This window comes from Trachemys scripta, chromosome 11 (genome assembly GCF_013100865.1).
Source record: "Trachemys scripta elegans isolate TJP31775 chromosome 11, CAS_Tse_1.0, whole genome shotgun sequence".
In the NCBI taxonomy this organism is placed as follows: Eukaryota; Metazoa; Chordata; order Testudines; family Emydidae; genus Trachemys; species Trachemys scripta.
In genome coordinates, this window is record NC_048308.1 from 64,437,906 (window position 1) to 64,454,009 (window position 16,104).

Here is a 16,104-nt window from a genome sequence, read left to right on the forward strand (position 1 = left end):
TTTTTTCTCTTAATTAATTGGCCTCTCAGACTTGGTAAGACAACTCCCACCTGTTTATGCTCTCTGTATGTGTGTATATATATCTCCTCAATATATGTTCCATTCTATATGCATCCGAAGAAGTGGGCTGTAGTCCACGAAAGCTTATGCTCTAATAAATCTGTTAGTCTCTAAGGTGCCACAAGTACTCCTGTCCTTTTTTTAAAGAATCCTTTGATTCCAAAGTCCTTAGACAAGGGGTTAGTCTGTTCTCACATTGCTAAGGCAACTGGTTAGTATTTTATTCTCAAGCCTCCCCAGAAAAGAGGGTGAAGAGGCTTGGGAGTATATTTGGGGGCGATAGGGATTTCAAGTGACCCTTCCCTGAATATTTGTGAAAATCACTTGGTGGTGGCAGCAATATCTGTCCAAGGCAGAAGACTGTGCCTTGGAAGAATTTTCACCTAAGATGGTAGAAGATAAGCTTAGGGGGTCTTTCATGCGGGTCTCCACATCTGTACTCCAGAGTTCAGATTTTGGGGGGTATACCCTGATAGGTCCTAAGGTCAGCAACTGTCCTATATGATGACCTGGTACTTGAATTGGCAACAAGTTTCATCTATCTGCAGGCAAGTGATACAAGGTGTGTAAGACAGAATGACAGCATGTTACACTCACCTTACACAGGAATAAGTAAAGGTACTTAAGTAGGTGTGTAAATTTAAGCATGAGTCACTCTCTTTGAAGTGTTAGACTAAGCACAGGCTCTTACCTGCTTAAGGACCTTCCCGAAACAAGGCCTAAATGACTAAACAAAGTAAAAGGCAGCGGAAAAGTAGACCCATTCATCTTTAATAATTAGACAACCACAGAGTTAACACCCAAACATGAAAGCAATCCATGTAGGTGTTAAGTGTCTGAATAAATATGAAAGCTGGGCTGTTATTTTTTTAATCTTTTTCCACAGTGCAAATAAAATCATCCCCTCACCCTCCCCTTCATGTTGGTATTCATCTGCTATTGCAGAATAAAAAGTAAAGCCCGCCTTGCCTAGTTCAATAGGTCTTGCCTGTTTACTGGCGTGAAAGGTTTCTGAGTCAGGGTCAGTACTAATGAGGAAGAAGGAAGGCTTACATAGATGCTCGTCAGCTAGACACATAAATAAACCAGCAGTCTGTCTATTGGCTACTTGAAGCCCATTTGGGGTAGAAGGAAAGTAAGAAGACTGAGGGTGGAGGGGAGCAGGGCAGGCTGTGTGTCACTTACATTACAGATTTCACCATTTAAAAGGCTAAAAGTGACTAATAGCCTGGCTCTTGGTTAGATCCCATCTGCCACCTTTGTTAGGTCATTAAAATACATAATAATGTCTAACTAATGAATGTTGAATTATTAGCATAAATATGCCACCTTTTTATTTATTTATTTCACCAAGAACATGTTTTCCTCTATTTAATGATGGTAATTTATCATATTAAACTAGAGCTGCCGGTTTGTTTTCATATTTGTGTTTTTCTGGTTTTTCCCCCCCCGAGACATCTGTGAGAGGGTGGTCCCAGGTAAAATAAATAAATAAAAGCCTTCGTAACGATCTCCACAAAGCCAAAGCCAGTAAATTCCCTTGATTTACCACTGATGGCCCTCATTTCTTCTTCTCATTTGCTTAGTTTATTGATATTTTTCCTGTACTATTTTCCTCTCTTTTTCTGTTTAAGGCTTGCCCAAAAAAAGAACAGCAGAGGAATCTGTATGAAAAAGGAGACTATTTAGAGTCATGGGGGAAACAAGTAGGAGAGAACTTCATTTTCACTTCTAGTTTGCTTAATGAATAGACCACAATTGTTCCTTTAGTTAGGTGGGGCCAGCTTTAAACACAAGCAATCCTCACTGAGGCCATCCTCTGTGCGAAGACCTGATTCAGTAATTCACACAGTATTCTGACCTTCCACCCCAAACGGACAGCCAAAAAGGGAAGAATTTAGAGTTGTGAAAAGCTTTCATAAAAAAACTTGGAGCCAAGCAAAACTGACCTTGTTTGCAGTTTCATTGCATATCGGAAACTTGGGCCATGTTCGGTGAAGATTTGTCTAGAGCAGAGTTTGTGGTCCTGTTTTAATGTGAGTTAATTGATTGACAATTAACTAACATGACTGTGAACATTAGTCTAGACAGTCCATAGACACTTGTTCTAAAGTTGGTGGTTTACCCTAGGACTCACCCTCTATGTTTGCGGAATGTCTAGACTAGCATTTGCAATTATGTAGCTAACTGGTCATCAATTAAACTGAATTAAAACTACCCTCAATGCACCTTTTAGTTTGAGTCAAGCTTGCAAACCATTTAGCAAGCCTGGTCTAAGTTTGGAGCAACCATGAGCCCAAGGTGTGGTTTGGAGTGGAGTGATTTTAACCTGAAAAGAAGCGAAACATGCCAATCGGACTAAGGTTTGGTTTGTGCTTCAGCTTTGTTAGAACCAACAGTAGAAAGTTAAATCTTTGTGAACTAATATTAAAGAAAAGGTTCACATAAGACCCTGCAAAACAAAATGAGACAGCTCTAAAGCAAACATTTTGCCTATCCCTGATCTTTCCCAGGCCAACAATGCAAAGAAAAACATTTAGGGTGGGCATCTGCCATCCCATTCCTTCCCCTTGACTGAGGTTTTGACTGTCCTCTTCCCTTGGTCTCCGCATCTCCTACAAGTGTTATCTACACACAGACACACACATTTAGAAACACAGGGGGGTTTTATGAGAGTTGTACATAATCAAAACAAGCCATATAAGATGGTACTTTACTCTATTTGTATCATGGTTTGACCTCATCCATATTGACTAACTATATCATGTTATGGCCCATTTGGGCCACAATCATACTAACATTTCTTCTCCCTTCACCTGACAGTCATTCCTACACCTGCATATCTCCCCCCACACACACACACTGCGGCCTTAATCCAGTGGAACACACTCTCAAATGAGCAGAATACACTGGATGATCCCTTAGCTGGATGTTTCTTCTAAAACAGTCAACTGTCAAAGAATAAACAACAGTGCCGTTTAGCGACTCTTAATTTGGCTTTCATCCTCCCCATCTCTCTTCATTACTACTCTCAGGCTGTCTGCAGTCTCAGAATGACAGAACTGCACTAGCTCATATGCACCTCTTGATCCACCACTGACATCCTCTAGCACCTGGAGACTCCACACATTGTAATGCCACAGCCAGGGTGACCAGATGGCAAGTGTGAAAACCGGGACGGGAGTGCGAGGTAATAGGCACCTATTTAAGACAAAGCCCCAAATATCAGGACTGTCCCTATAAAATTGGGACATCTGGTCACCCTAGACACTGCTGTAAATGGAAGGGTGTTACTGAACATGTTAGTAAGGGATAAATGTTACACAAGTATTGCACATGGAGTTCACCTATTGTTTACCATTTTAGCTGTTTCTGCCTGGCATTTTAATAGGATTAGCCTATTAAAACCAGCAGTGTTTATCTGCAAGATCCTCTGACCTTCCCATGTCTCTTCCTAACACACCTTCACACCGAGAAGCAGACACATTAAATGTGCACTGCCAGTACCTTCTATCAGAAACCCTGGCAACTGTACACTCAGTTGGTGCACTATTGTTCTTTTACTTTGCACCTCTGTGACTTTACTGTATCTTTTTATGGTCTGCTTCTATTACTGTCTCAGCCAGTCAGCAGAATAGAAACTCCACGTATGAACAAGACACTCTGTTAGTGTGCAGTCGAACACCAATATCTGCTCACACAATGGGTAAGGTGGGAAAAGAGGTTACTTACCCGGAGGAAGGAAAGATCACGGTTGTGTTCAATGTTGGTGATTTCCAGGTTGCCCATGACTACCTCACAGTTCTCATAGTACTTGCGCAATGCACGATACTGCTGCTCAAGATCAGACAGAGAACTCAGCTTGTTCTCAGTACCAGCGCACACTGCAAAAAAGAAAAAAAAATATGTATATTATATATAATGATCAGAGACACAGAAGCAAAGTGGGGAACAAAAGTTGTAGACAAAGATATACCTAACTGCAATAAAAGTCCTGTTTTAATCTCTGTATTATGTCATAGAGGAAAATGTTACAAGTTGCCTTAATAGCAACAGCAGTGACAGGTAGCGACAAATATTCTCCATAGTAATCTCAGCAGTATAATATGCATGACCAAAGGAGACAACGTTGTGGTACTAACCAGAGAACAAGCAAAAGGCTTTAAAAGGCAGAAATGTAAGAAATATTACAAAGCAATGTGTAAGTAAGAAGTAAGGGTAAAATCTTAGTTTCAGCGAACTCCATAGGAGATTTGCCATTGACCATAGTATGTTTCTAAATCTAGAAGGGCTATTCATAGTTTCAACGATTTTATGACCAGAAGGGACCAAACTATCATCTATTCTGGCTTCCTCTCTAACACAAGCCAGAGAATTTCATCCAGTTACTCCAATACTTGTGTTAGACTATAGGAAGACTTCCAGAAAGATATTCCCGTCTAAAGTTTTTGTAGGAAGTACAGAAGGAATAAACAAAGAAAATTCCCTTTTCTCTTCTCTATGATGATTATAATGAAATATACACACGTATGTTAAGGATCAGGCAAGCTGGAAAGACTTCAAAAACATTTTTTTGAAGTTTAGTTCTATTCTGAAAACTCACTGTAGAAATGGCATCAAACAGGACAGTCCATGTGTGCTTCTTTCAGTGGATCCAAACAAAATCTGTTCATTTACAAGTAAAAAAATGTTTTTTCCCCCACCTAATTCAAACTCAGACGGATTCTGAAAGTCAAGCTGGTTTCTTTCCAGGTGCTACCTTCCTTAACAATAAGGATTGCACACTCAAAACATGGTTAAAGGAACATGGCGAGATTCATTTTCTTTTAAATGGATTTTCTTTATGTTTCTGATGAAGCACACTTTAAATAATATGTCATCTTTTAAAGATTTTTTTTTAAAGCAGGTAATAAAGGTCATTTGGGCAAAGCAGGAGCAACACAAAATGTGCTCTAGCCGACCTTTGCTCCCCTTCCTCTCCCATTCCTTTACATAGGCCTGACTGCTGCCTCTTCTGCTTCCATTTTGCTGCTGCTGTTACCAGTGGATATCCTCTTTCTGGGCCGTGGGGGAAGCACACTGTGATGCATGACCAAGAGGGTTAAGACTTCTGCAGGATAAATTACTCAAATTCAACCCTTAAAAACATATGGGGAGATAATGTTTGTGTTTTTGTGTATTTACAAATATATTGGTAGAAATCAACAATGTAATCAAACAGTCCCTGTCTATACTGTATTCTGTTAATTCAGAGATCAAAAGAATATCTTAACATTTAAATGAACTGTAAACATTGGCTATCGCTGCATCATCTCTCTTTGAAATGTATAGCAAATCATCTGTGAATGGTGGAAAAACAGGCAATTGCCTTGTGTTAATCTGTGTGGATAATTACCTGTGATGCTTAGGAAATGGGTCCACTTCAAAGGCCCCATGCGTGCCTATTGTTCGACTAAGGACTCCAAACTGTCAAAGAAGGCCTGGAATTGTATAAAAGACCTTTGGGTTCCAATCCTTTTTATCTCAGGTCTGCTTGAGATTTCATGCCAGGGAAGCCTAAGCCATAAGGACAGAGATCCTAGTTCTGACTGGACCACCCTGAATATAAACATTGGACTATAACCTATGAACTATTTCGGAAAGAACCCTTTGCATCTACAAAGCTCTCCATCTCTGCTATGAATCTGAATCTCAAAATTGACTCATACCTGTATGTATACTGAACTTTTAACCAATTCTCACTCCCTTTTCTTTTTTAAGAAATTTTAGTTTAGTTAATAAGAATTGGCTGTAAGCATGTAGTTGGGTAAGACCTGGAATATTCATTGACCTGGGAAGTAATGTGTCTGATCCTTTGGGATTGGTAGAACCTTTTTCATATGATGAATAAGATTTTCATTAATCCTCATCATATTTGACTTGGATATCTAGGTGGAGGCCTGAAGCTGAGTTACTTTAAGGGAACTGTGTTGTTGACTAGTGTGTAACCAGTGAGGTATAATAAAAGCTATTTTGTGGTAGCTTGGTAAATCTAAGGCCAGGTCTACACTACACCCCTAATTCGAACTAAGGTACGCAACTTCAGCTACGTGAATAACGTAGCTGAAGTTCGAAGTACCTTAGTTCGAATTAGTTCGAACTTACCTTGGTCCACACGCGGCAGGCAGGCTCCCCCGTCGACTCCGCGGTACTCCTCTCGGCGAGCTGGAGTACCGCAGTCGACGGCGAGCACTTCCGGGTTCGACTTATCGCGTCCAGACTAGACGCGATAAGTCGAACCCAGAAGTTCGATTTCCAGCTGTCGAACTAGCGGGTAAGTGTAGCCAAGGCCTTATTAGTATTGGAATATCCATCAGCTTTGGGGATTGCCTGCCCCATTCTTTGTAGTTCACCCTAATTGAGTGACCTCAGCTGGCTCCCGTGGGATTCTGGTCACACATGCACGCCCAAAGCACTGAAGAAGAGGGATGTCATCTTTCCAGTTCATGTGACAGGAAGTTCTACTATCAACTAAATGGTGAAGTTGATTATACACTTTGGCTTTGTCTACACAGCAAACGCTGTGCATGGGCTCGCCTACCTGAGCGAGCTTCAATCTAGCTAGTGTGGGTGACAAAGGCAGTGAAGACTGCACAGCCTGGGCTTCATTGTGGGTAGTATAAGCCCAGCACAGACCCTGGGTACATACTTGGCTTGCTAGCCTACTCTGAAGGCTACAGCACACTGTCTTCACTGCAGTTGTTACCCATGCTGGCTAGATTCAAGCTAGCTTGGGTAGGCGAGCCCATGCACAGCTTTTGCTATGAAGACATAGCCAAAGTGGATGTCAAATGAACACAGCGATCAAACTGAAAAGACGACAAATATTTTTTCTTGCATCTTTCCGTTGTAGTAATCCCAGGCGTTTCTTGTAACGATAGCAAGTACAACATACCACATGGAGATGTGGTTTCCCGGGTGACTGTGTCCCTTTAACAATTCTGTTTATGATGCCAGAGCCAGACTCGAATCCACATCACTTGCTCTTAATGGTGTTGGTGTTGCACAGCTAAACAGAAGTGAAAAAAAAAAATCTCCCCGCCCAAACTTATTGTAGTTCCAAAAGTTGGCAGATTGTGACTCTGAATACATATGGGGAACTATCTCATAAGTTCAAATGTGCCATTTTTACACAGTGACTTTTCAGTGAGTGTATAACCATCCTTTAACATTCAGGCTGGCATTCTGTTCTAAATTCAAAGACCAACTCACAGCCACTCAAAGCAGAATTCCCAGTGAGTTAAATTAAAAAACCCACCCTTCGAGTGGCTACAAAATCAAATTAGAAGATAGTTTTTAAAAGCACTTTTGTCTTGGGTCTCTCGGTCTGTCATAACTTGAATGTTACTTACATTTGGGGGTGAAATTATATTTAATTTCTTTCCTTATGTATTTCTTCTTTCCCATCAACAATCTCCTTGTGGGCCATTCTTGCACATAAGCAAATCCAAATTTAGCCAAGGTTTTGAAACAGGAAGCATATTAAATAAAATACCTGCCAGACCAAAATAGCTTTTTGGGAGCCATTCGTAGCCTTAGACTAAATCAATACAAACAAATCTCTGTACGACTAGAGCAGTGGTTTTCAATCAGTGGTCCGCAGACCCCTGGGGGTCCATAGACTATGTCTAAGGAGTCAGCAAAAGGTTGTTATTATCATAAAACAATGATTTTCAAACTATGGTCCGTGGACTCCTGGGGATCCGCAGACTATGTCTAAGATTTCCAAAGAGCTCCACACCTCCATTCAAAATTTCTGGAGTCCACAAATGAAAAAAGATTGAAAACTCCTGGATTAGGGGCAAAGTCAATAAAATTGACTGAAATACACACTTTTCAAATGTTTTGCTATTTTTAAACAGCAGAAGTAACAAGGCTTTTATGAGTGTTATAAATGACTACTTGTCATATTCTGTCATTTATACCAGAGGTATTTTATATTTATATGAAAACAGGAAAAATTCTCCTTTCTGATCATCACTGGGAGTCTCTACTGGCTGTGCAGATATCTACTGTTGTGTCAGAGTGGTTCAGCAAGTGATGGGTTAAAGCAGACAGCCAAAGATTTGGTAGCAGCTTTCTCTCTAGAAAACTCCTTCCGGCTTCTAACGGCCAATTAGTAGCAAGCACCTGAACAATAATTCCCAGACTAGGGTCTGGTGCCTGTACACTGGCGGTCCACATGGAACTGTCTTCTCATGTAGAGATGGCTCCCCTTGTTTTCAGCTGTTAAATTATATTAGAAGCTAAAAATACATTAAATACTTTCCTAATGTTGCTTCTCTGTGTATTCTGAAGTTACTAAATGGATTATTAATAAAGCTGGCTAATTTTAAAAACACTTTTTTTTTAATTTTAAAGTTGTTTCCTCTTGAAAGGATTTGAAATGGACCCGTTATTATCCCCAGGACCCAATCTTTCAGCAATTTTTTTTTCTTTTTCTTTTTGGTTTACCATTTGTTTGTTTGTTTGCTGAACCCAGTTTGACATTTTAAGTCAAAATTAAAACATTTTTGTTTTGAAATACTGTTTTGAAAATTCCCATGAAAACCCCAACACTCTGTGGTCAAAAAAATTTTGAAGAGAATTTTTCTTGTAATTTTTTTCAGGGGAAAGTTTTGTTTTTTTCCAACCAAGCTCTTTCAGAATCTAAATAAATGCAAACCCTGGGCCAAATCCTGAGCTGGTGTAATCTGGTATAGCTCCATTGATTTCAAGTCAATGGTGCTCTTCCAGTTTATACCAGTTGCAGATCTGACCCACTGGTTATGCAGTAAGTATGGGTTTGATCCTACAATCAGGTGCCGATCCTGCAAAGCATGCAAGTGCATAATTAAGTTTAAGAATCTGAGCCGTCCCAGTGACACTAAAATCAGGGCCAAAAGCTTTATTACACCGAAGATACTTGTGGACAGATAACTTACTGCATTAATAATTTCTGGTTGCGGTCAGAAGCTAGCAAACAGAACTAATTATTCTAGTCAAATGAACCTTAAAATCAAATATAAAAAAAATGATTGGCCCCTTTAAAGCAATCTTATAACTAAAGTATTTCAATCCTTTCATTTACAGTTTAGAGAAAAATGCCTACAATCCTTTTATTATGTGAAGATGCTCCTGTGCGTTAGCTTATATATGGACATCTCCTCCCAATGGAGTACTTGTCCAATAGGTAACGGATCCTATGTACCCAACTGCTCTGCCCAGTACCCCCAAATTCAGGAAACAGGAGAAAGTCACTGACTAACTTTAATCCTCCCTTGCATTAAATGGCATGGCTCAGCTGCTATAGCTCAATACAGTGAAACATTAGTGTAGAAAGCCCAAATGCATAAACAGATACACACAAGAAACAGGGTACATAACTCGGAGGGTACAAACTCCTCAGAACCATATTGAGAAGACTACAATCCACTGCATCAAAGTACATGACTTGACCGGGGTCTATAGGACAAATTAACTCAAAAAAATGGAAGTGGAGTTGTCATAACTATAAAGGGAAGGGTAACAGCTGTCCTGTGTACAGTACTATAAAATCCCTCCTGGCCAGAGACTCCAAAATCCTTTTTCCTGTAAAGGGTTAAGAAGCTCAGGTAACCTGGCTGGCATCTGACCTAAAGGACCAATAAGGGGACAAGATACTTTCAAATCTTGGGGGGGAAAGGCTTTTGTTTGTGCTCTTTGTTTGGGTTGTGCGTTCGCTCTTCGGACTGAGAGGGACCAGACATCAATCCAGTTTCACATCTTTCTAAACAAGTATCTCCTATTTCAAACTTGTAAGTAAAAAGCCAGGCAAGGCATCTTAGTTTTACTTTGTTTTTCTCAACTTGTAAATGTACCTTTTACTAGAGTGTTTATCTTTGTTTGCTATACTTTGAACCTAAGACTAGAGGGGAGTCCTCTGAGCTCTTTAAGTTTGATTACCCTGTAAAGTTATTTTCCATACTGATTTTACAGAGATGATTTTTACCTTTTTCTTTAATTAAAAGCCTTCTTTTTAAGAACCTGATTAATTTTTCCTTGTTTTAGATCCAAGGGGTTTGGAACTGTATTCACCAGGGAATTGGTGAAGGTTTCTCAAGGCTTCCCAGGGATGGGAATTCTTGGGATGGTGGCAGCGGACCAGAGCTAAGCTGGTAGTTAAGCTTAGAAGTTTTCATGCAGGCCCCTACATTTGTACTCTAAAGTTCAAAGTGGGGATACAGCCTTGACAGGAGTACATCCTGGAGCAGTGATGGAGCTGAGAGGAAGGATGCTCCAGTGGCTCACGGGCTAGCATAAGACTCAGGAGACAAAGGGTTAATTCACTGAGACTTTCTGTGTGAGCTTGAGCAAGTCACTTAGCTCCTCGGTGCCTCAGATCCCATCTGTAAAATGTGGGTTTTGTTAAGGATAAATGCATTAAAAATTGTGAGCTGCTCAGATATTATGGTAATGGAAGCCACATAAGCACCTAAGAGAACTAGATTAGATAGTGATTTAGAGAGAAAAAAGTGAAGGCGTAAGAGTCTAGGATGGAAAGTTCCCCAGATATCCTTCCAGGATCTCCATTACCTCTTTTTCTCCCCAAGAAGAGATTCTCCAAAGGCGCCTTCATAGATTACATACCACTAAAAAAAAAATAATACTAATACCTGGGCAGCACCGGCACATGAGTGGTAAGTGTATTCCTTATATCCATGACCTGCCTGTATGTTTTATAATTGTAAGGTAATTTTTCAAATCAATACAGGTCAGTTTTTAAGTAGTGCTCCAGAAGGGAGTGGAGTTGAAAAACAAATGTTATCTCAGCAAAGAAAATAAATCCCATAAAAGGAAATCCCCAGTGTTACACCTTTTCACAGACATTCTCAGCAATGAAGTTCTCAAGGCATCTCTCCTCCCCGCCCATGCAATGAGGCACTACACGGTACAATACTAAATGATAAGAAGCTCCTCCAGGAGTGAACTGTCTTCCCAATAATGACAAATCCCCTAATGAGAACCATCCAAAGAAGTTCTTCATGGGAAGATCTAAGGATGCAAAACTTCAGAGTGCCTCCACCCTCCCTTTGCTGGGACTTGAACTCCTAGATGAAGTAGAGGAATCGGATATGATTTTTTTTTTTTTTACTGGAAGATATAACTAGCAATGTAAAAAATGATCCCTGCAGTGACTGAAAATGCAGGTCCTATTTATAATAACAAAGGAGTTCTGGTTTATCCGGAACAATGTCAGAATCCCCGCTAGGAGTCAGAATCATTAGGGTTCTTTGTGCAATGCCTACTGTAAATTTCATAAAGCATGCTCAGATTGCATGTTCAGATGTCTCTTTGGGAGATACAAGAAAGAATCTCTCACTAGTCTTTCAAGATCTGAACAAGGCCAAGGCCAAATGGAGAATAAGCTCTTTGGGAGAAGGAACACAGTGGCTTGTGACATATGACATGGAATCAAAAACGGGGGCACCAAAAAAAAAAAAAAAAAGTATTTTAAACTGTTAGTAAATAGGTACTGTTTTAACTATGCATTTTTAACTGTGAGTTAAGTGGATTTAACAAGGTACTTAAGCAGGCACCTAATTTTAGGGACTGGCATACACTCAAACTTAAATTTGAGCACATGCTTAAGTAACTTGCTGAATTGGGTCCTGAGTTTGCATCTAACACAGACTTTTATAGACGATATTAAATTAGCCATCTCTCCTATTTTTAGTTCTTAGAACAAAAACAATACCTGGCACTTATCTACTGTCACTGCTTTTTAAAATTAAATGCAACAATAATGCAAATATTTTAACAGATGCTGTTGTAATATATACTTCAGCTCTTCTGAGCGTTAATACAGTTATGCCAAAACATGTCAGCTTTCCCCTGCAATTCAAAAATCAAACTTTAATCTATATTTCATAAATATAATAGTGCCCCTTCAAAGCACATCACTGTGTATTGTTAAACACATTTATACACATCACCAGAAATTGACTATAAGCAATAAAATAAAGATCACACATTAAGAGCAGTCCCAGTAGGAGTGCCTCCATTGGTTAAAAAATAATAATTCACTTGCCCCTGACATTAGTTGGAGGAGAATTGCCATGTATGTATCATCACTAGCTAGTTTCTCTCACAGTTGTACCTGCCTTAGTCATCTCTGTGAGTGAACATCCCAGCCTTGATTAGAAATTCACACACCACAGTTGTCACAAGGCTAGTAAAAATGAGGGAGAGTGGTTTCTGTATGTGCAATATGCACAGGAAAAATCTGTGATTTCCTTACATTTTCCAATAAAGACAGACAAGCAAAAAGACAGATTGACCGACAAGCCATAAGTGCAGGATGTGCATGTAGTGCACAGCTTTGAAAAACAAGTTTCTCTGCAGAGAGGTTATCCACAAGCATATTGCGATTTCCTCACCTTTGTTTTTATTATGGCAATAAGTCATGACAGTAGGCACCAATGCACACCTATCATCAAGTTGGAGGCTAAGTGCCCCCACTCCCTGAGAAGTCCAATATCCTATTAAGACACATTGTTGTGGTTTATCGCTATTCAAATATGGCTATGTCTCAGTTAGAAAATAAAATCAACTAAAGATAGTTTTGTGCAATGCATCCCTTCACTATGACTAGCAGGTCCTAGTAAAAGGATAAAAAAATAGGAGAAAGATTCTAAATACCATCACCCAGTTAGTTGGAGTATATATGGTTTGTACAATTTTGCTAACCCCTTCTTATTTTAATTTAGTTTATTTAAGATGTCCTGGACTATGCCTTGCTATCCTCCTGAAACCCTACTGCTCTTTCAGCGGTAGTTTATAGCCTAACAGCCACTTTCTTTTATATAAAAAGAAAATGTGGTCTATTAACTGGCTCCCAGTTTAGCTTTTACACTAGAAAATGGGCTATAAGTGGCTGACAGAGCCACAAATTGTTTCCGATAGGGCACCTTGGAACTTCGGATTGAAGGATAGTTCAGAGCGTCATTTTTTCCCCCTTACATGTGCTCTCACCCCCGCCCCAATTACTTCTCTTCATCTCTCACATTAATTTTGTTTCCCTGCCCCACCACTATCATTTTTTCCTCCTCACCTACTGACCATAATGAAGGAAAGGATTGGTTTGGGATTTTTTTGGAAAGTTTAAATGAAGTCCCCTTTGTGTACGTTTGGCCTTAATTTTCAGCACTGACATCATCTGAAAAGGCCAGCCACCCCATGACATCATCTAAAAGAGCCAACCATCCATTTGTGATGCATCCTTGGGCAGTCTATCCCTAGCCAGACTCCAGTACAATTTACTCAGTACGTATACTTTCATAATTTTCAGTCTAGGGATTAGTCACAAATATTCAAAATTCAGGCTGTTTACACTTGCGATTGGGCAGCTAGGTCACAGACTATAGTCTCTGTTCTCTGACTAGATGAGCATGCAAGCAATTATAGCACATATATGCATGAATTTGGCTTACTCTTTCCACAGATACTTATGCATGCAACTTTGAAATTAAATTTTCCATTACCATTTTTTCCAGCAGCACTAAATCATTTAAATGTCCACTCAAAACTAACAAGTAGCAAGTGTGAACATGATCGAACTGAATTCACTTAAACATTCCAACAAATATGAGTTAATTATTTTATCCTGTGCTAGTGATGATCAATATATATTTAAATGAAGAAATCATTTTTGACCCGATATAACTAGTCTTCTACTAATTTGACTGTTTCTTTTTTAACCCTCCTAGCTCAACAACTGATCTTTTTAATTTTTGTAATCAGGGCTTTGGAGCGGAGCCCGGAGCTGGAGCATGGAGCAGTTCCGGAGCAGTGGAGCTGCAGGTTTTTGCCTGGAGCTGGAGCAGAGCCGGAGCATAGCTCCAAAGCCCTGTATTGTAATCAAACCTTCTAAGTGCTTTCCTATTCACAGACCTATTCAGCAACTGTTATTCCTGAATAACTTCATGTGTGAATCCAAAAGTAGAATAATCTTGTTCTGGAATAAGAATATCCATACATGGAGTTATTCAGGAATAGCAGTTCCATGTATAGGCAAGCCCTAGGAGATCCACCTTTCATTCTTTTTAAATCATGAAAGATTGAGTTTGACTTTTTTAGGGGTGGGGGGAATCTCATAACAAGGCACTGGCAACTATGCATAAAAATCATTTGTCTCTCTCTACATGCTACATGAGGTTTTGCTTGAGTGCAGCACGACTTTCATTTGTTGATCGATTTGTCAATCAGGCCGTATATACACAAGACATTGCTTAAAACATCAGACTCATTGATTTCAGGAGACTGTTTATGAAAACAGAATTGCAAGTTCTCTTACTTTGGACAAGGCGAGCTAAACAATAAATACACAGTGCCTCTTTTTCACACAGTTGCAATCTATTTGTACGCTACTCCTGGCAGTAATTTATTTACTTAATTAAATTTGCTTTTATAGACAAGACATTGTCAGGGACTCTTGAAGGAATGGATAAAGTAATGTTTTATTAGCAATCTCAAGCATCAGTGCCAAGTTTGTAAAACTCTCAGAAAAAATTACCAGTGGGTCCTTTAAGAAGCCACTAATTACTGGCAAATTTGGAGTACTTAACATTGCCGTCATTATATCCTCACCTCTTAACAATAGCCTAGATTACCCCTTGCTGTAAAAGACACAGAAAGAAGGGGAAAACTCCCTCCTGGCCTTTTCATTACTTTACACTCTCCTAGCATCTTTCAACTAATCAACCATAAACCTGGTTTTTCCTGCAATTAAGAATGTTCTAATTAAGGACGGATCTCACTGAATTTAAACTATTGTAGATCTCTCTTTTGGGAGGAAGCAAAACTAAGATGAATTCCAAAACCTTTTTTCCCCTTGTTTAAATCTAATGTTTTTGAAGGATGATTCAACTTAGAAGAAGTATATTTCTAGCTAAAGGAATGCTTAAAGTTTTATATTAGAGACAATTAGAAAGTGGGTTAGAAGTGGTGGACAGGACCACAAATTGTTACTTAGAGGGCAGCTTGGAAATGTAGGGAACAGGACAATTGGCTTGGAATTTTCTCTACACGCCCTAATACAAAGCTCAACTGACACAAGTGGGGATGCCTTCCTTAACGAATTCTCTATATTACATATTGTTGCCATGTTTGAATACGGCTATATAGAGTGGAGTAAGCTAATACCGAATATGATTTCGCTGTCAACACAGACCAGGGCAAGGAGTATTCACAACATCATGTCAGCTAGCAACGCTTTCAGCCTCTGGGTTTACCCATGATTAGCTGTCACAATTTATTCTGATCTCCACTGACTGCAAAAGCATGAGAAACAAAGTGGGTGAGATATCATCCTTTATTGGACCAGCTTCTGTTGGTGAAAGAGACAAGCTTCAAGTCTTCCCTGGCCTGAAGAAGAGCTCTTGTCTCTCTCACCAACAGAAGTTGGTCCAATAAAAGATATTACCTTCACCCACCTTGTCTCTCTAGTATCCTGGGACCAACACAGCTAGAACAACATTGCAAATGCATGGTCAACATCATGCCAGCTAACTTGATTCTTTACAACCTATATAGGATATATAGAATATAGGAAAACTCAGGAATTTGAGTGGTGTTAATGATTTTAAGTCGATTACTAATCGATTAAGGTACCACTCAGCATGAGTGAATGGATCAGAAACTGGCCGAATACCCATGAGGTACCGACGCATAAAAATGAAACTAAACCTTTGTCCAACTGAAAAAAGAAATCTTACAATTTGTGGGGATTTGGTTTTTTTTTTTTTTTTTTTTTTAAGTTTGGTTGGTTGGTTGGGTGACGGGAGAGGAGTTAGGGTTTTTTGGTTAGGATTAGTGTCATTTATTACTGAAAGAATGAAAGACCTTGAATGAACTTTCTGAATTAACAGCCCAATGTTGTTTCAGACACTTTGCTCATTGTTCCGCCTAAAATCTTATTCCTGCAGCCCTTTCATCTGGGCTCTCTCCCTTTCAACAAGGGCTCATCAGAGGGTGTCTACTCAGTAC

General features: G+C 39.5%; 1 protein-coding gene across 1 annotated transcript in view; it reads right to left on the reverse strand.

Moving 5' to 3' along the window:
- The window catches only part of ERBB4 (erb-b2 receptor tyrosine kinase 4), a 971,560-nt gene that overhangs the window by 582,846 nt on the left and 372,610 nt on the right, over positions 1–16,104 (reverse strand). The window contains exon 2 of the mRNA XM_034786069.1: positions 3,793–3,944. Coding sequence (XP_034641960.1) covers positions 3,793–3,944 — 152 coding nt within the window. The remainder of the gene's footprint in view (positions 1–3,792; positions 3,945–16,104) is intronic.